Source organism: Protopterus annectens, chromosome 16.part0 (assembly GCF_019279795.1).
Source record: "Protopterus annectens isolate FY-2018-M chromosome 16.part0, PAN1.0, whole genome shotgun sequence".
Classification (NCBI taxonomy): Eukaryota; Metazoa; Chordata; order Ceratodontiformes; family Protopteridae; genus Protopterus; species Protopterus annectens.
In genome coordinates, this window is record NC_056750.1 from 104,677,168 (window position 1) to 104,697,562 (window position 20,395).

Consider the following 20,395-nt stretch of genomic DNA (forward strand, 5'->3'; position numbering starts at 1 on the left):
GGGAAGGAGGGGGGTCAGTTGCTGACAAATGAAGTTACCTAGTCAGATGGAACGTTATGGTGAGCATATAACTTCTTTATCTGAAGTAGTTAACTTCATTTGATCAGCAACCTGTGGGACAGAGTCCCCAGCTACCAAACACTTGGGAGGTCCTTAAGGAAGGATATTTCGGAGCACTGCAGAGCCAAAGGCTGCCCTTCCTCTGGATATTAAATCCAATTTATAATGAGAGATAAAGGCATGAGAGGAAGCCCATGTAGCCGCAGAACAAATGTCATCCAAGGGCACTCTTGACCAGAATGCAGCAGAAGTAGCCATAGAACGGGTAGAATGAGCATAAACCCCTAAGGGCTCAGGCCGACCAGATATCTTGTATGTGAGCAAAATGCATTGAGAAATCCATCTAGCTAAAGTCACCTTCGACACTGGCTTACCCAAGAAGGGCTTCGCAAAGGAAACAAAGAGCTGCTCTGACTTGCGAAAGGCAGCTGTTCTGTGCAGGTAAAAACGCAATTGTCTATGAACATCTAACAAATGAAGTTTGTATTCCCCTTTATTCTGACAGTTAGGAAAGAAAACAGGTAGATTAATGGACTGATTGATGTTTGCCTCAGAAGCCACTTTAGGTAAGAAGGAAGGGTTAGTCCTGACAGAGACTCTGTCCTTATGGAAAACAAGATATGGGGGTTTAGTACAAAGGGCCTGGAGCTCTGACACTCTTCTAGCTGAGGTAGTAGTGATTAGGAAAGCAGTTTTCCAAGATAAGAATTTTAAATAAACAGAAGCTGCGGGCTCAAAGGGTGGTCCAGTTAGAGCCTGAAATACCAAGGTTAGGTCCCATGGGGGAACAGCGTTCCTAGTAGGAGGTCTCAAAAGAAAGGTGCCTTTTAAGAAGGTCTTACAAATCTTTGTGGAAGCTAAAGGACTAAGAGTGTCTCCAATGTGAAAATGGGAAATGGCAGCCATTTTACCCTTTACAGTACAAGAGCTGGCCCCTTGCTGAAAAATATGCGATAGGAAATCAAGCACTGCTGGAATGGGAGCAGTGAAAGGATCCAAATTCCTATACGAGGCCCAAATGGAAAACCGTTTCCATTTGCTGTTGTAAACCTTCCTGGTAGAAGGCTTATGCGCCACTACCAGGATGGATCTAACTGCAGAAGAGATACCAGGAGTCCTGGCAACTAATGGAACTGGATCAACCAAGCTGAGAGCTTGAGGTCGTCCAGATTCGGAGTTTCCAATCCCGAAGGATGAGAAATCAGATCCGAGATGGGATCTAAGATTCAAAGAGGAGCTACAAGATGAGACCGTAGGTACGGGAACCAGGTTTGACGAGGTCAGAATGGGGCTATGAGGATAATCTTATTCCCCAACCGACGAGCTTTCTGAAAAAATCTTTTCATTAACGGAAGAGGAGGATAAGCATAAAGAAGACTGGATGGCCAAGCATGGACTAGAGCTTCTCTGGGGCTTTCCCCCGGGGGGGGGGGGATTAAAGCGAAATACTTGCTGCACTTTGCGTTTGAAGGCAATGCAAAGAGATCGCAGCAAGGCTGACCCCACTTGCGGAAGATCTGTTTCTCTAATAAGGTGAGGATAGTTCGACTCAGCTTGTCCGCTAGGATGTTGGACCAACCCGGAATGTGCGTTGCTAACAGAAAACGGTTGGTGGATATCGCCCAATCCCAAACTCTCATGGCCTCTCGGCAAAGAGGGTAAGACCTGGTCCCCCCTGTCTGTTGATGTACCTGACCACTGACATGTCTGTCTGAATTGCCATAGTCCCTGGAGGGAGAAAGGTATGAAGAGCTTGCAACGCTAGAAGCACCGCTCTCATCTCCAGAACATTGATATGCAGAACGGTCTCTGTCTGAGTCCACGTACCTTGGACAGTTCTGCCCATGCAATGCCCCCACCCCCACCCAAGGCGAGAAGCGGCCGTGGTTACTGTGGCTTGGGGTTGTGGCATTATGAACGCTCGTCCTTCCCGAAGCTCTCGACATTGGAGCCACCATATGAGGGAATTTCTGCAAACTCTGCTGAGGGGGACTGGAGAGTCCAACGGGTGTTGAAGGATGGACCACTGGACCTGCAAGGTCCATTGGAGAACCCTCATGTGCAAGCGAGCTAAGGGTGAAAGGTTGATTGCTGCTGCCATGGACCCTAAGGCTCTCAGGACTAACTCCGCTGATGGGGCTGGAGATTGAAGGAGTGCTAGAACATGAAGGGTTAAGCTGCGAAGTCTGTCTGACGTCTATTCTGGCCTCTATGAAGTCCAAGACTTGGACTGGTTAAAGGGACGATTTCTTGTGATTTATAGTGATCCCCAACTTGCAGGCTAAAAGCAGGAAGCAATTCCAGGCTGAGCAGAGTAGATGCCTGGTGGAGGTGGCAAGGAGCCAGTCATCCAGGTAAGGAAAGACCTGTATTCCCTGAAGTCTCAGGTGGGCCGCTACAACGGCCATGACCTTGGTGAACACCCTGGGGGCTGTGGTGAGGCCGAATGGTAGGACCCTGAACTGGTAATGACTGGCCCCCAACCGAAAGTGGAGAAACCTCCTGGATCGCCTGTCTATGAGAATGTGGTAGTACGCATCCTTGATTTCTATGGAGCACATCCAGTCGTTCTCCTGCAACAGGGGGAGAATGGATTGAAGAGTGACCATCCGGAATTTCTCCTTGGCAATGAAGAGGTTCATTGTAGAAAGGTCGAGAATTAGTTTTAGGTCCCCCGTCTTTTTTGGCACCAAAAAGAACCTGGAGTAATTGCCTAACCCAGACTGGTCTGGGGGGGATGTGCTGGATGGATCTTTTGTCTAGCAGCTTCTTTATTTATAAAGCTGCAGCCTCCTTCTGACTGGGTGGAACATCGGGGAGGCGCCTCGATTGAGGAGGAAGATTTATGAAGGGAATAGAGTAGCCTCTGGATATTATTCGAAGCACCCAGCAATCTGACGTGATGGAATCCCATTGTGCCAGGTGCTTCGAAAAAGGCCCCCCCCCCCGACTGCCTCCAGAGAGGAGCAGTCGGGCAACCCCTCAGGGCTGCTGCGTGGGTCGATTGGAAAAAGGTTCCCACGACCCAAAATTCTTCAGCTCCTCCCTCTGCCTCTGGGCCGGCGTCCACCTTGTCCCCCTCTGCCTCTGAAGGACGACGGGTCCGGAGCATAACGGGACTGCTGAGACTTCCGGAACCACATCTTCTTTTGTCCTCACTGGTTCCTGGAAAAGGACCTTTGAGGAGTCGAGAAGCAGATTCCGACGGCAGACAGCATCTTTCCGTCTTTCTCGCTCTAGACCAATGTATCGCGGATGGTCTTGCCAAACAGGGTAGAACTGTCGAAGGGAGCGTTCGCGAAGCACGCCTTGAAAGGTTCCGCAAAATCACAAAGTCGGAGCCAGGCGTGACGTCATAAGGTGATGCCTGATCTGCTGGCTCTAGCGGCCCCCTCCGTGGCATGGGAGAGTAGCCGCATAGACGTATTCAATACCGATTTTAGAGTGGCCATGCGAGTCGAGAAGGTCCGTTTGTCCTCGGCCGACATGGACTCAGGGGGAGACTCAGCGTATTCCTTCACCAGATCCCACTGAAGCCTAATCACATGGGCCAAGTAATTCAGCCCCCTTATGGAAAAGGTAGCCGAAGCACACATCCGCTTTCCGATATGGTCCATCATCCGAGACTCCTTATCAGGAGGATGGACCGAGGAACTATCCTGTGCCAGTTCCTTCTTGGAGGCAGCCGCCACCACCATGGCATCTACCGGGGAACCTTTACTCCACCCTGTCCTATCCACAGGGGGGCTAAGGATCTTATCTGGTCTCCTGGGGATTGGCTCTACAGTGTCCGGCTCCTTCCACGCTTTGGTAGTAATAAGGTCTACCAGGGGGTCGGCCGGAGGGGACACCCAAGAGGTAAACGGGCCTGCGTAAAACGCCTCCAGAAACACCGACTCATCCGAGGAAGGCTTTTGGGCTGACCACCCCCCTTTTTAGGCGTAGCATTTCCATAATGTCTCCAAAGACGACGTCCTCGGGGGGTAACCTGGGGGAATCTTCCCCTTCCTCTAAAATGGTGTCATCCGTGAGGGACTTGGGGGAGTCCAAGTGCCTCCTCTTACACTTGCATTTGTGAGGGACCTCCTCGGTGGGACTGTCCGAGGAGGGCTCACCAACAGGGTCATGTTCCTCCAGTGGAACTGGGTGGGGCATCGACGCAGGCTGTCCCTGGGGCCGGATGATGGAAGACAAGCCCTTCTGTGAGGGAGTGTTGGCTGGATCCGTAGCATGAGCAGGGGATCTCGAACCTCTCGAGAGGACCCTCTCCACCACGTCGAACGCCGAAGGTGAGTCGCTCTCTCTCGGTTCCATGAGCAAAACCCTCGGATCTGACGCGGGGATCGGTGTCGGAGCCGAACCGATTGGACCCGATGGAGTGTTGGCTGGATCCATAGCATGAGCAGGGGGTCTCGAACCTCTCGAGAGGACCCTCTCCACCACGTCGAAAGCCGAAGGTGAGTCGCTCTCTCTCGGTTCCATGAGCAACACCCTCTGATCTGACGCGGGGATCGGCGTCGGAGCCGAATCAATTGGATCCGAAAGGGATGTGTGCTCCAACAGCAATGAAGCCGTAGACACACTTACCCCCTTGGATCCGGCGCATGGCTCTTGGGCCCCAAGAGCTCGGATCCGAAAAGGGATCCGACAAACTCGAGGGCATGGCCGGTATCAAAGTAGCAACTACTATCAGTGCCAACTCCCTGGCTCCAAAACTGCTCGGATCCGACGGCTCCGAAACCCGATAATGGATCGGAGAAGGAGCTATGGGGGCAAAAAAAGGGGCTGAGCCCCCCCCAAGGAGCACTCCCATCTGCATCTTGGCTTGGAGAAAGCGACGCATCATCTGGTCCATGTCAGCATCTGAAAGGCTTCTCATTGACCTAGAAGCCGCTGAAGCTGGCCGGGAAGGCCGTCGCGATGACCTTGAAGATGGCCGGGGCTCCTCCTCCGGTAAGAAACGTGGAGAACGGAGCTGAGACGGGGAAGACTCGGAAATCTTTAGGGGAGAAGAGAGCTGCTTAGCCGGCGGGGCCGAGGGGGCTGAGTCGGCCCACCCCTTGTGGCTCCTATGCTTCTCTCTATCCCTCTCTCTCTCCTCTCTTTCCTCTTGGGAGTCCTTCTCTCCCTGGGAAACGGTGGGAGGTTGAGTCCCAGCCAGGGGAGAAAGCACCGCTGGCTGAACAGCCGCGGCTGGAGCCACTGAGGGAGAGGAGGAAGAAGCAGAATCAGCGGGTAACAGACCCGCCAGGATTAGCTTGTTCCTTCTATCCCTCAGAGCTTGGGTGGGTTAAAGGCTGCGCAAATATGGCAGCCCGATGATAAATGAGCTACCCCCAGGCAAGAATGCACTGAGTGTGGCCATTGGCTGGAGAGAGCTTATGGCCACACTCAGAGCACTTAGAGAAAATGGCCTTAGGGCCTTCGGTCATACCCACTACAAACACACACACTAACACACAAAAATAAGGGGAAGGGGATATACTAAAACTAAGCTAGGCTAATGGGTTTAACAATCACAAACACACACCTCTCAAACTTTGCAAAACATCTAAAATTTTACACAATACTCACTACCTAACGCCAGGAGCTCGTAACTCGTGTCTTGTTAAAGCCGCGGCAAACGAGATCTGGGGGCTGGAAGGAGGTAGCAGGGTAAGGGGAGGAGCTTGGAAAGCTGCCGGCTCGGATCCAGGTTGGATCCGATACCCACAGGTTGATCAAATGAAGTTAACTACTTCAGATAAGAAGTTATGTACTTACCATAACGTTCCATGTGAGTTGTTCACCTCGCCTTCATTCTTTACTGATGGGTTCGGAGCCGATCCCTCGGCTCTGATACGGCCAATTGCAAAGCTCAAGGTCTTCAAATAGCTTGAGGCCAAGTCCCTATCCCATGATGCATCTGTGAATTACCTCAGATCTTGTTTGCTGCATATACTAATACTAATGTCATTCTTATATTCCTAGAGAAATGGAAAAGAAGGTTTGAGTAACCAGGATGGAACCAGCACCTCAGTCATCTATCAGCCCAGGAGGGGGTAGTGGGAGGGATGCAAGAATGAAAGCGAGATGAACAACTCACATGGAACATTATGGTAAGTACAGAACTTCTTTATGTGAAGTTGTTCAATCTCACCGTTTATTCTTCACTGATGGGTAGCATCCCAAGCACCGTCAATCTCTGGTGGCTCACGGGAGTATATTTCTCAGGACCATGGATTCAAAGGAGGCCGTGTCCCTGGAGGCCTTGTCAACTTTGTAATGAGTGACAAAGGTATGAGGTTTTGACCAAGTGGCTGCTGCACAAATATTATCAATAGGAAGTCTGGCAGAAAAGGCAGATGATGTAGAAACTGCTCTGGTTGAGTGAGCTTTAACCATGTGCTGCAAATGTATATTGGAAGCTGAACAGGCAAAGGTGATACAATCAGATAACCATTTAGACAGAGTTGTTTTAGCCACTGGTCTCCCTTTGCTAGAGTCTGAAAAATGAAACAAAAAGCTGGTCTGATTTCCTGAAATCTTTTGTTCTATCCAAATAGAATCTGAACTGTCCGTGAATATCCAGTTTGTGCAGCATATACTCTAAATTGTTAGAAAGATTGGGGAAGAAACCTGGCAAATCAATGACTTGGTTGAGATTGGTTTCAGTGCAAACTCTGGGCAAGAATGAAGGATTTGTTCTAAGTGATACTCTGTCAGCGTGAAATATCAAATAGGGAGGCCTGATGGATAAAGCCTGAAGCTCTGACACTCTGCGGACAGAAGTAATAGCTACCAGAAAGATGATCTTCCAAGACAAAATATGAGATCACAAGATGAAGCTGGCTCAAATGGTGGGAGAATTATATGTGAAAGCATAAAATTTAGATTCCATGGAAAATAGGGAGATTTCACAGGAGGTCTAATATGAAAAGTCCCTTTGAGAAATGCTTTGGATAACTTGTGAGACATGATATTCAAACCTTCAAATCCAAGATGAAAATTAGAAATAGCAGTCAGCTGAACCCAAACTGTTGCTGCTGCAGCTCCTTTGTTGGAAATCATAGTCAAAAATTCTAAGATGGAAGCCATAGGGGCTTGGTAAAGATCAATATTATTTTTTGAGGCCCATATAGAAAATTTCTTCCATTTGCTCAGATATAGCTTTCTGGTAGAAGATTTGTGAGAGGACAAAAAGGTCTGTTTTGTCTCACTGGAAAGGTTATGGAACCTGGCTATGATGGGAACTGGAGCAGCCAAGCTGTCAGCTTCAGGGACTGCAGAGAAGGATGAAGGTCCCCCAACGGGTGTGTCAAGTCTGGAACTGGGTCCAGGATCCAAGGATCCTCCAAAAGATGAAGTCGAAGGAAGGGGAACCAAATCTGACGAGGCCAATGAGGGGCTATAAGAATGATGGTCCTTCCCAGGGATTTTGCTTTCTGTAGAACGTTGGGTATCAACGGGATTGGTGTAAATGCACAGAGGAGAACCAGAGGCCAATCGTGCATGAGTGCATCCTTTAGGGCTTCTCCTGGAGGGAGAATGAGGGCAAAGTAGCTTCTGCATTTCGTGTTTATATGACTGGCAAAAAGATCACAGCAAGGCTGGCCCCATCTGAGGAATATCCTGTCTGCAATTTCTTTCTTAAGGGACTACTCATGGGGCAACAAGATTGCCCTGCTCAGTTTGTCTGCTATCACGTTGGATCTCCGCGGGATGTGCATTGCCAACAGAATGCTCTGGGTGGAAACAGCCCACTGCCAAACGCTGAGCGCCTCTCGACAAAGGGGGTAAGACCTGGTTCCTCTTTGTTTGCAATTACAAGACCACCGACATGTTGTCTGTCTGAATTGCAATCGTACCCAGAGGAAGTGAGTCCTGAAAATACTGCAATGCCAAAAGTACTGCTCTTATCTCCAGGACATTGATATGCAGACATGTCTCTTGATCGCTCCATGTGCCTTGGGCAGTCTTTCCCTGAAAATGCCCCCCCACCCTATCAGGGAAGTATCCATGGTCACTGTGGCCACTGAGGGGGTAGCACAAATAGGCATCCTATCGTGACATGAAGTGAGGTCAACCACTTAAGGTCCTTCTTGCAAGAATTTGTGATCATTATGGCGTGATTCATGGGGAGCTCTTGGCAAGTCCAAATGTGTTCCCTGCAGGTATGGCATCTGTGGGTCTATATTAGAACACCAAGCATTCAAAATTTCGAGTGTTCTAATATCGAACCCTATGAATCGAAAATTTAAAACATCGGACATTCAGAACAGAAAACTTATTCATAGGGAAAAAAAATGCTGTTCCAAAACACATACACACAACGCAAGCACACCAAACAAACAGCAATCCACACACATACACAAACTCTTACACCTAACCCTACACTAAACTATACATACACCACTAACTATCCACTTACCTTAATCCAAACCCTAAGGTCCGTCACTATTGCACACTTACCTGACCCTAACTCACCTACCCTGCCCTAACCCTCATGTCCACATAATCGCACACTTACCTGAACCCGACCCGTAACTTTCCACCACAGCACTGAAAATACAGAAGCAACAGAAGCAGACAACCAAATTCTTTCCCTAGGAAAAAATTTTGTCTTCTGTTTCTTCGATATTTTCAGCGTTCGCTGAAAACGGGTGGATATTAGAACACTCGAAATTTTGAACGTTCGGTGCTCTAATATAGACCTGCATCTGCAAGGTCCCAAAATACCTTAAGGCCATCCAAAAAAACAAACCAGCAGTCTGCCACAGTTTGCTGGTCTGTTTTTTGGATGAGCTCTTGGTAAGACCATTGAGTGAACAATAGCCACTGAAGTATTCGCATGTGCATACGAGCAAGTGGTATGGCTAGATTGCTGCTGCCATCATACCAAATACTTTCAGAACTTCTGATGCTAGCTTTGTCCTTTGATATCAAGATGCTGATATGTTGACAAAGAAGAGACCCTTTTCTATTGGAATCCTTAGAGTGGTGGTGTCCAATTCTGCCCCTATAAAAATGATATGCTGTGATGGCAACAAGCCAGATTGTAATGCCCAGATGATTGCACAGTGACAGAGTGGACTCCCTGGCCTGAATGAGTTGATGCCTGGTGGTGGCGGTAAGTAGCCAATCATCTAGGTATGGAAACACCTGAAATCCTACACGCCTCAGGTGAGCCGTAACCACTGCCATGCCTTTGGTGAACACTCTGGGGGCTGTAGTGAGACCAAAGGGCAGGGCTCGAAACTGGTAATGATTGGCTCCCAGCTGGAAGCGCAGGTGATCCCTGGATGGCCTGGCCATTTTTATGTGGTAGTACGCATCCTTGAGATCTATCGAGCACATCCAATTGTCTTTCCCTAAGAAGGGAAGTATAGACTGAAGCATGAACATCCAAAACTTCTCTTTCTTTACGTATTGGTTCAGTCTGCTGAGGTCCAATATGGGTCTCCAGTCCCCTGATTTCTTTGGAAACAAAAAAATCTTGAGTAAGTTCCGGATCCTGTCTGGTCTGCTGGGACTGGTTGGATGACTTTCTTAGCAACATTTGGACCTCTATTGTTGCCTGTTCCCTGTAACTGGGTGGAACGTCTAGGAGTTTTCTTATAAATGGAGGAGGTGTGGCGAATGGAATGAAGTACCCTCTGGAAATGATACTTTGTACCCAGCTATCATTTGTTATATTGAGCCAGGCATCTGGATACAAAGATAAGCGACCCCCAACTTCGTCCAGAGCAGGACAGTTGGGCCACCTCTCAGGGTGTCCCAGAGAAGTGATTTCTGTCACCCTGGTGTTGCGGACCCCCTCTGCCGCGAGGGCGGCATCTTCCATTACCCCCTCCTCTGCCCCTGGAGGAGGGTTCACCACGTGTGTCCTGAAGGGCTCCTCGGGCTTTTCGGAACCACATTTTTCCTCCCCTTTGACCTTTAGGGTATGGTCGGGTAGGGGTGGAAAAATGGACCCAGACGGCAGACGGTCTTTCTGTCTTGTTCACACCTGGTTAAGGTTTCCTCCACTTTAGGCCTGAAAAGGGACGAGCCATCAAAGGGAGTGTTCACGAAGGAAGACTTGAAGGGCTCCGCGAAGGAACACAAGTGCACCCAGGAATGTCTCCTAATAGCAATTCCTGTACCCGCTGCCTTACTCGTTCCATCAGCTGCATAAGATATGAGGCGCATGGATGAGTTGATGATAGAATTTAGGGTAACAAGCTGGGCAGTAACTTTTTTGGAAGCTGCTGCAGTTACTGTACCTTGAAGAGTATCTCCCAACTCCTTAAGGAGATCTCTTTGCAACCTAGTAAAATGGTTTAAGTAGTTCAGCGAAAGGAGAGCAAAGATCGTTGAACTGAACATGCGCTTCCCATATCTATCCATAATCCTGGAGTCTCTGTTAGGAGGATGGATAGACGAGGAAGTCTCAGACATTTCCTTCTTGGGGGCTGCCACCACCATCAACTGGAACACCTTTAGTTAAAAATGTTTTGTCAAGTGGGGCTGAAATAAATTTATTAGGTCTCCTAGGGACAGGCTTCGTAGTATCCGGAGACTCCCATGCCCTTCGTGAGATAAGCTGCATCAGCTCATCGAAGGGAGGAGTCAACCAAGAGGTGAAGGGCTGAGACCTGAAAGCCTTCAGGAGAACTGATTCATCCTCAGTAGGGCTTTTGGACTGCCAGTCACCTCTCTGCCTAAGGATCTCAAGAATCTCAGTGAATGAGAGAGCCTTATAGGGGGACCGTGGGGAGCATTCTGACTCACCTAAGTCAGTATCCAAAGTGAAAGACTCCTGTGGGGAGTTTTAGGTGCTTCCTCTTGCACAATCTCTTCCTGGGAATCTCATCAGTGGGGGGCTTCTGATGAGGTCTTGGAAGAGCAGGGGCCACCCATTAGGGCTTCCTGAGGCTCTGGGTCTCTACACTTGGTCATGACATATGAGGCAGAAGCAGACACAGGCACTTTTGGGGAGGAGGAGGGCAGACCCAAGGTCGAGGATGTCCTAGGAGACATGACTCTCCTTGTGGCATCGAAAGCACCTCTGCTCCGATGTGAGGGAGCTGACAGATCCGAGGAAACCGTCGACACCCCGGCACTGGGACAGTGGGCTCCGAGCCCGAGGTAGGAGCAGAGCTCATCCGAGCTGAGGCCCCAAGAGGCAAAGTCGGAACCAACAAGTCAGTCCGTCTGTCCTCCCTGGACCCGACCAGAGAGTGTCGGCTCCTAGAGTCCTCGATAGGCACAGAGGACATCAGAGTACATGGAGCCGAAGACACTGGAGCAGGCGTTGGCTCCGAGGGTTCCATTAACATCAGGTCTGCCTCCTCCCACGCTGAAGGACCAGCATGGCTCAGAGGAGTAATAGTAACAGTTGGTGCAATGGTCTTTGGGTCGAAGCCGATAACATTTTGGCTAATGCCGGTACCAACAACAGCTTCTGTACCACACGATCCAAGTCCAGATCCGACAGGCTGATAGATGATCGAGAAGATCGTACCGAATGTGGTACCGACTGGAGAATAGGACTCTTCGGTGCTTCAGAGACCGGTTCCAAGACTGGGGACCGGCTCCGAAAGGAAAAGACTGCCGGCTCCAAGGGCAGTGGAGCCAAGTCGATAACTTCTTTGATTTATTTGAATCGGATGTCTTAGAAGACTTTGAAGACCTACTGGAGCCATCCTGGTCACTCAAAGCTTCCTGAAATGAAGGCTTCAACAAGCCTCTATCGATCAGTTTCCTCTTCCTTTCCTGCAGGACCCTAGAGGAGAAGGAATGACAAATGGCACAACTGTCTTGCAAATGCAGAGGCCTAGACAATAAACACAGTTGACGTGGCTGTCTGTAACTGACATTTTCTGGCCACAGTTGGGGCACTTTTTGAACCCAGATTTGGGGTGCTTATCTTGATCCGCCATAATAAAGTTAAAAAATATTTACTGCTACCACACAAAAAAACAACAGTAAATTTTCACACAATAGAAAAAATGGCAGGCAAGCCTTAATAAAAACAGGCTAAACCACACACACACACACACACACACACACACACACACTATGTGATATCACACAAAGCAGACTATGCCAAGATAGCTGCTGAGAAACAACCATCTTATCTAAATAAGTAGAGTACACTGTAAATTTAGACAGTAATAAATGACTAAGCTAAGCCTTACCTAAATACAGAAGGCTAGACAGACCACACAGAATCTAAACAATACAACTAAGAAATGTGACAAAGGTCACTAAATAGCACAGCAAGCTGAAAAAGGAAAGCAATAAGCTTATCTATGTAGACTAAGGTTTACTGTACTGAGCCTTACATAAAAATAAAAAACGAAGGCTAGATAGACCACACCTATAAGAGCTACAATTAACTATGCCTAAAAGAGGCCAACTAGAAATATATGAAATACAGTAAATGGGAAGGGAACAGCACACTAAAAGCTATAAGAGTTTTATAAACAAACCTAACTATACCATCAAAAATGTTATAGGAATTTTAATGAAAAAAATTTCTTATCTGGCCCGAGGTAATTCAAAACTTCCTATCTGTTGCAGTGGCAAACTACATCTGGGATAATTCACAGGTGCATCATGGGATAGGGACTTGGCCTCGAGCTATTTGAAGACCTCGAGCTTTGCAACTGACCGTATCAGAGTCGAACCGATCAGTAAAGAATGAACGGCGAGATTGAACAACTTCACATGCAATATTACCATTCTATGCATTATTACCAGCTAGCTAATAACAGAGTAAATGGGGGAGGAAAATGCCACTAAGTTAAACAGAAGAAACAATTACAACATAATAAAAAACAGATCTAATGAGTGCACTGAGAAGTACTTGTTTATTCATGTTGGTACAAACCTAATGTGATTACTGTACTGTGGCATGTCTATATCAAAGGGGTGTAAATCTGAAACTGTCAAATCAGTTTCCCCACTTGGTTCTGACGTTGCCACTGCAACATCCACAGCACACTATTGTACTATGACAACTACTGTGGATGGATGTTGACTAATCAAGACAAAGAACTACAGTAACGTTTGATTTCAACATATTAGGAAAACAGCAAAGGACTTCATGCTAGCTGCCACAGAAAGAGGTTGTTACAAATCACAAAAGTGGAGACAATACATTAGCACATTTTAAGAAAATTCCCATCTGACATAACCATTATGAGTGTAGACATCCTTGGAATGACTATTTAAGAGTATATTGGACAGACTGAAAACATTCTAGGTAATGTCATGTGCTGTAGATGATTCATCTGATTACTTCAAAATAACCAAATTCCATTTTTTTTTAATAACAGCAAGTGCTTTTGTGAATTATTACTCGGACTATTTCTGCTAGAAACATATTGCAGCAAAAAATATTTTTTCTTACTACTACTTCATTTTTCAGCCCAAATGGACTGGATTTGGAATGCATCAACATGCTGGTGACAGATGGCACATCTACTGTGGGATGCAGGTCAGAAAGGCCCGTTGCATGGCCACTGCTGCTGCACAAGTAAGACTGCTACACTGACAACTGCCAAAGCATAGAGTGTGGCAAACTCTGCAATAAGTTATAAAATACAATGGACTCTGGAGGAGAGTGTGGGATCCTGCAGCACTATGTTGCCCTCTAGCACAGGCTGGAGAAGCACTACTGTCACAGAAGTGCATATGCACATCTAGGGAAAGGCAGGCATCAAAGTGTCACGTGAAGGAATATGCATGACTGCCAATCACAGGGAAATCACAGGTCATCCCAAAAAAATCTCTGCTTCTATAAGCAGATATCTTTCCACTGGGATGCGTTTATGTTTCCTCCCTCTCTGCCAAAAGATTTTTTTTTTATTCTTCCAAAAGTGATGTCAGGCTGGTGGCCTTGGTCTGGAGTGTAAGCAACTTAATGTAAAATGATCGATTAGGATGAATGAGGGGCACCTGCAACTGATCGTTCTTTACAAAAGTGCCATTAACATGACTATTTTTGTTCTTCTGGTTACATTGAAGGCAATGGACACTTGACTATCTTTCTACTGATTTGATTTAAATACACACACACACACACACACACACACACACACACACACACACACACACACAAGTGTGTGTGGTGTGTGTGTATATACTTAAATCAGTGGAAAGTGACAACTTCATGCAATGCAGCCACAACAAAACAGTCAAGGTACTGGTACTTTTAAAATGAACATGTGCTGGCTAGTACACAAGGTGCAATGGAGCAAGACCAAACATTACCTTTATGCAGGAGGACCTCAAACTGCTTGGAAGAAACAGGCCAAAGAATGACTGATAATGTTACGAGATAGCCCAACTATGGATAATTCTGAGAGACACCTCCATGAAAGAAGCTGGTGTTACCTTTTGGCAACATATAGTTTTTGCCACCTTATAGGATCTGACTATTGTCTATTGCTGAGTGTAAATTCTGCACAGTTAATATAACATACCTAAAAGAAAGCACTGAGGTGGTGGTGGTACTGCGGTAGCATTGTCGCCTCACAGTAAGACGTTGTCCTGTTCGATTCTCAGCTAAAGCGTCTTCTGTGTGGAGACATGCATGAATGGGCGTACCTTTGTTGAAGGTTGTACGTCTGGGCTGGCAACTCGGTACGTAAAAATCTGTTGCCAATCATTAGCGGACCAGAGTTCCGCTGTGGCGACCCCTAACCGGGAAAAGCCGAAAGATACAACAACCTAAAAGAAAGCAATGAAGATTAAAATGCTACCTCAGCCATCAGAGGATGCCTACTCTTCTTGTTCTCTCCTCTTAACAGTTGTCATGTCTGCTAATAATTTCTCTAGTTCAGTTCTACTGCATTTTTTCCTAAGGCTACAGTGTAATTTATAAACATCTGAAATGCATGGTTAAGGAGCTGAGTGCATAATCTTCTGCCATACTACAGTCTCATGGCTTGAGGGAAGCAGAAGGGTGAGGAATGATGAATCAGCCTAGCCTACAGATTATTCTCCCAGACTATAGGCATACTGTTAGTCATCTCAGGCTTTAATCATAAGCAGGTCCACTTCCTGTATAAAATTGAGACTAAATGCAGTACATGCAACAAAACAGAATGGCTGTTGTTCTGTAGGATATATCCATACACATCCTGATGTACCAAATGTTAGGTATATTTATAACAAGACAGAAAAAGACCCATAAACACTGTAACCACCTTTATGCTTCAATCATTAAGACAGCAAAGCTGTGGAAGTTGTGACACTACAAGTGCAAAGCTCAATTAACAAGCAGTAAGTGAGCCCTCTGAAAGCTCCGTTAAAGTGATGCGTAGCTGATTTATTCTATACTGAAGGAGTCACGCTCGCTGATGGCATATTCTGTACGTCTGATTAAGGCAGCATCATATCTGTTTAAGAATATTTATCTCCTTGCATCTCAATCCTCTGTCTCCCTATACTATGAATTACGTCCTGCACAATGATGTAATTTGTCAATCTTTTCCCATCCCTAGAACTACAAATGCTTAAATGTGTACAGTTTCATCTCATGCCTCTATTCACTTCTCAATTTGATTATAAAAAGTTTTATCATATTTCACTAAGGAATTGTGTGTGCATTGCATTCTCTAATGTAAATCCTCTGATGTAATATGTACTATCCAATATTTTGTAATCTGCCTTGATGGCCTGCACTGTTTCTGAAAAGTCTGTTTGGACTAGGGCACTGCCACAACAAACAAATGTAAATAAAGAAACAAAAACAAGTAAAACTGGTATTTGCAATAAAAAAATGGAGTTTCACATTTACATCCAATGTTTATAAGGTCGTTAAATCAACTTCTGTGCTACCACTGTCTACAGCTTCATATGGCTACACTGCTTTCAGGCCTAGAGCACCAGGCTGCAGACAGACAGTGCAGTTTCATCAGTTTTATTAACAACCAAGAACCGCCACACACACTTAATACACTATCCATTCATCTGAGACACCTACTCATATCAGAATCGATGAATATGGGCTCAGTCTCTACCACCCGTGACATGGCGTCCACATCTCTGTAATACCAGTTGTTCTTCTCTTCATTGTTGTGTGGCATAAAAGGCCTACGGTTTTCTGTCAGTCTTACCAATCCAACAAGTTCAATTTCATCTGTAATCTGAAAAGAGAGGACATTTTCATGTCAATATGATGAGCAAGACTCCTCACTGAAATAGCATACTGTGTAATGGTGGAGACAACTTTTTACATTAATATTTTAAAGACACCCCGTTGATTTTGGTTTGTAAGACATACTGATTAAAGACTGAAATAACTTGGGTCTATAATATGTGACTAAACAGCAAGCTCCTGAATACTGCACTATGCTGATGAGGAAACACACAGTAAAACCTAACTCACTGAAAACAGAAAACACAAATTGTAATTTTATGTGGGGAAACAATCCCCTTACACCCTCAAACACCCAACAACCCGAACTATTTAAAAAAAGTAATTCAGGTTGATGAATACTGTAGGAAAGTATAGTATATGATACTATACCTATAAGTATACTATATGATAGTAGCCAACACACGGTTCAGAAAGAGAGACAGTCACAAGATCACACACAAGAGTAACCAACATACAACTCTAATAGACTTTCTCCTTGTAAGGAAAAGGCACTGGGGTAGAATCCATTACTGCAAAGTCATCCCCAGTGAAACAGTCAGCCCACAGCATAAACCACTAGTTGCCACAATCAGCTGCAAGCAATGGTCAGAGAAGGCTCTAAGGTCAACACAGACCAGGCTGAAGTCCTGGAGGTTGACTGGAGAGAAAGTACAACAGTTCAAGGAATTACTCAGGGCTCTAGCACCCCAAGAAGAGGAGGAAGTGGATCGAGATGAACAAGAATGGCAAACACCTAAAAACAGCATGTGTTAGGACTAAAGAAAAGATATGTGGCTGAGCCAAGTATGGAAATAAGGTACATAAGGAAAGCTGGTGGTGGAATGCAGAAGTCCAGGAAGTCATTAAAAGAAAGAACGAGTGCAGGAAGAAGTGGGAACAGAAAAGACTGACCAGGCTAGGAAGGACTACTGGTCGGCTAACGAAAAAGCTAAGAAAGAAGTTGCAATAGCAAAGAATAGGGCATTGGAGGCAGTGTACCAACTTCTGGAAAGTGACTCAGTAAGGGGCACAAAGAAACTATATCAGGTTGCAAGACAAAGACAGAAAGATACAGAAGATAGTCAGACACCCCCTTCATAAGGGATGCCAGCAACAGCCTGCTCACCAGTTCACAAGACAAAGGCAGGTGGAAGGAGTATTTCCAGCAGCTTCTGAATGAAGAAACCCCCACAAAAGCTGTACTTCCCCAGAAACAGCCTACAATGAGAGAAGAGGAGGAGTCCACCCTAGAAGAAGTAAGAACAGCACTAAGGAAAATGAAGTCAGGAAAAGCAGCAGGCTCAGATGTGGTCACAGCAGATATGATAAAGATGCTGGCTGAGATAGGGGAGAAATGGCACCTGAGGGTACTAATAGCAGGATGAAGAGAAAGGCATATCCTAGATGACTGGAGAATAAACATACTCGTGCCAGTGTACAAGAACAAAGGGGACGTCCACAACTGTGGGCAGTACGGAGGCATCAAACTCCTATCACACTGCTTGAAAGGTCTGGAGAGGGTGACTGAAACAGATACGCAGAATAGTAGAATGTAAGATGGGAGATGAGCAGTTTGGATTCAGATCAGGATGCAGCACAACTGACTCAATGTTTGGAGTGAGACAAGATATTTGAGAAGAAGAGAGAGATGAGGAGAGAGTCCAACTGGACATTCCTAGACTTGGAGAAAGCATACGGCAAGGTCCCAAGAAAGCTGATCTGGGATGTACTACGGTGGTTTGAAGTCCCAGAGACATTGGCAGAATTAGTGCAGGCTATGTACAAGGACCCAATGACTCAAGTACGAACACTGATCAGCCTCGCAGAGGGGTTTCCCAGTGGGAGTGGGTGTACACCAGGGTTCAGCTCTGAGTCTACTGCTGTTCATACTGGTGATGGACTACATTAGCAAACAGGTCGGAGGGGACAGATCAACAAAGCTGATGTAAGCAGATGATGTGGCATTACAGGCAGACTCTGAGCTAGAACTTCAGTAAAGGAGAGGAGAATGGAATGCAAAACTGAAGGCACATGGGATGAAACTAAGCACAGATAAGACGATAATGGCAGCAAATTGGGGAAATCAGAAGAAGCTGAGAATAGAGATAGAAGGGAAGATAGTGGAACAGGTAAACAGCTTCAAGTATCTGGGAGGGGTGGCTGAGGAGAAGGGAAGTCTGAATGAAGAGATCAAAGCAAGAATCAGAGGGGCTGCAGCCAAATGGCATACAGTCTTAGGTGTAGTCTATGACAGAAGAATGTCAAAGAAGCTGAAAAGTAAGGCGTACAAGACAGTGGTGCAACGAGTATTACTGTATGGTACAGAAACCTGGACGGTAAAAGCAAAATAGCTGAAAAAGCTAGGGAAGATGGAACTGAAGTGCCTGAGAAGGGTGCTAGGATGCACACTGTGGGACAGACAAAGAAATAAGGACATCAGAGCAGAAGCCAAAGTAGCTCTAATTGCAAAAAAGATCAATGAGAACAGATTACGGTGGTTTGAACACGTGCAGAAAAGCAGAAGACAATCTGGTGAGGAAGATTTGGGACAAACAGGAAGAAGGTAAGAGGAAGTGAGGATGTCCAGCAAAAAGGTGGAGGGATTGTTTGAAAGAAGATCTGAGACAGACAGGCATGAGTGTTGAAGAAGGCAGGAGTGTGGCACTGAATCAAGAGAGATGGTGACAGTTAACACAATGCCCCAGACCCCATATAGAAAAAAAATGGGAAAAAGGGGGCTGATGATGATGAATACTGTAGGAATGGGGCACATCCACCCCATGCGGCAACCTCCATTTATGAAGCAATGTTTCACACAGCCTGTCATTCATCAACTTGGCCTTCAGTTAAATATCCTGCTACAAAATAATTCTCAATAAAGGTTGGCATATCTCTTCTGATACTATAGCAAAGACTGTGAAAAATACTTCAACCAAAGTTCTACAGTGTGATCTGACAGGGACTAAGTACACAGAAGTAGCAAATTAGCTTGGACCTGCAAGAACTAATGCTGCATAAACAGGCTACACCATGAAACTGGTAGACATCTTTCAGAGATATTGACCATGCTAAGACATTTCATGTGACCTTGGTCAAATAGCAGGGAGGTAGAATACACTTGAAGGTATGCAGCTAAACATGCAATGAAGTGTCATCCCATACAACATGGGCACAGCTGTGAACCCATAAAAGGCTACACAACAAAGCTTCTACTACATTTAAAGAATTAAGATGGAGGGAACAGTCAGAAACCAGGGAAGAGCAAGCAAAAGAACAAAATGAAGGACAATGGACGAGAACAGTGGTGCATGAGTTGGGGCACAAGGATATTTGGGGGGGGCACACTTTTTTGAAGAAGCTAGCATAGAGAAGGCGGTGATAGGGAAGAAAAGACAGGGAACGCAGCAGGGGCAGACAAACATAACACAGACAATGACTGGCAGGGGAAGTGATAATACAAAAGGGACATCACAAAGTAGGTAGGCACACAGTGGAAAGACAAATTGTGATTGGTGCAAACTGAGGAGGGATGTGACACACATGGAACGGGAAACACCATGATGGGGGATAGGGTGGGGTCAGGGCCACCTACCAAGCTGCAAAGGGCTTACATCTGGTATGTACAGCAGCCTTTATGCAGACAGTGTCATGGTGCATGCTAATGAATAATTTTGCACAGGCTGTTGTGTTCTCTGAGTTTGGAAGGGCACTGAATTTTGACAAGATATCGCATAACAGAAGAGTTTGTCTTGGAATAGTTCCTAACTGTTACTTTGTTAACTTGGGTTACAATGTTGAGTTTGATTCTGAAGGAGATAGCTTTACAATTGGATCTTGCCAGGGAGGATGTGACACTGGAGGGGGGGGGGGCATACTTTTGAGTATGAGGTCCAGTATATTTAAGTTTTTAGTGGGCTTATGCACTAATTTGTCAAAGGTGTCTGTATTTACATTTACGAAGTCCAGGAATCTCTGTGCAAATTTGAGGCCATGTAAGATTCCCAGTATACAAAGGGTTAATTAAAGTCACTCCTGATTAGGGTGTTAAAGTGGATGGTTTCTTCAGCAGGTCCAAGTATGAGCTGTGAGTTTCCTAGGACATGCAGAGTGACCTACAGCTATCTAGGATACAATACCAGATTTCATCTATGGTGATTTACATCTGGAGAAACTCCAGTGCATCATCCTGTTTAACCAATCTAGAGTATGCTTGTTATTGAC

At 46.0% G+C, this 20,395-nt stretch overlaps 1 protein-coding gene across 1 annotated transcript in view; it reads right to left on the bottom strand.

Annotated features, from left to right (window-relative positions):
* LOC122790952 (surfeit locus protein 1) overlaps positions 1 to 20,395 on the bottom strand; it is a 579,878-nt gene that overhangs the window by 38,069 nt on the left and 521,414 nt on the right. The window contains exon 7 of the mRNA XM_044058656.1: positions 16,019 to 16,181. Coding sequence (XP_043914591.1) covers positions 16,019 to 16,181 — 163 coding nt within the window. The remainder of the gene's footprint in view (positions 1 to 16,018; positions 16,182 to 20,395) is intronic.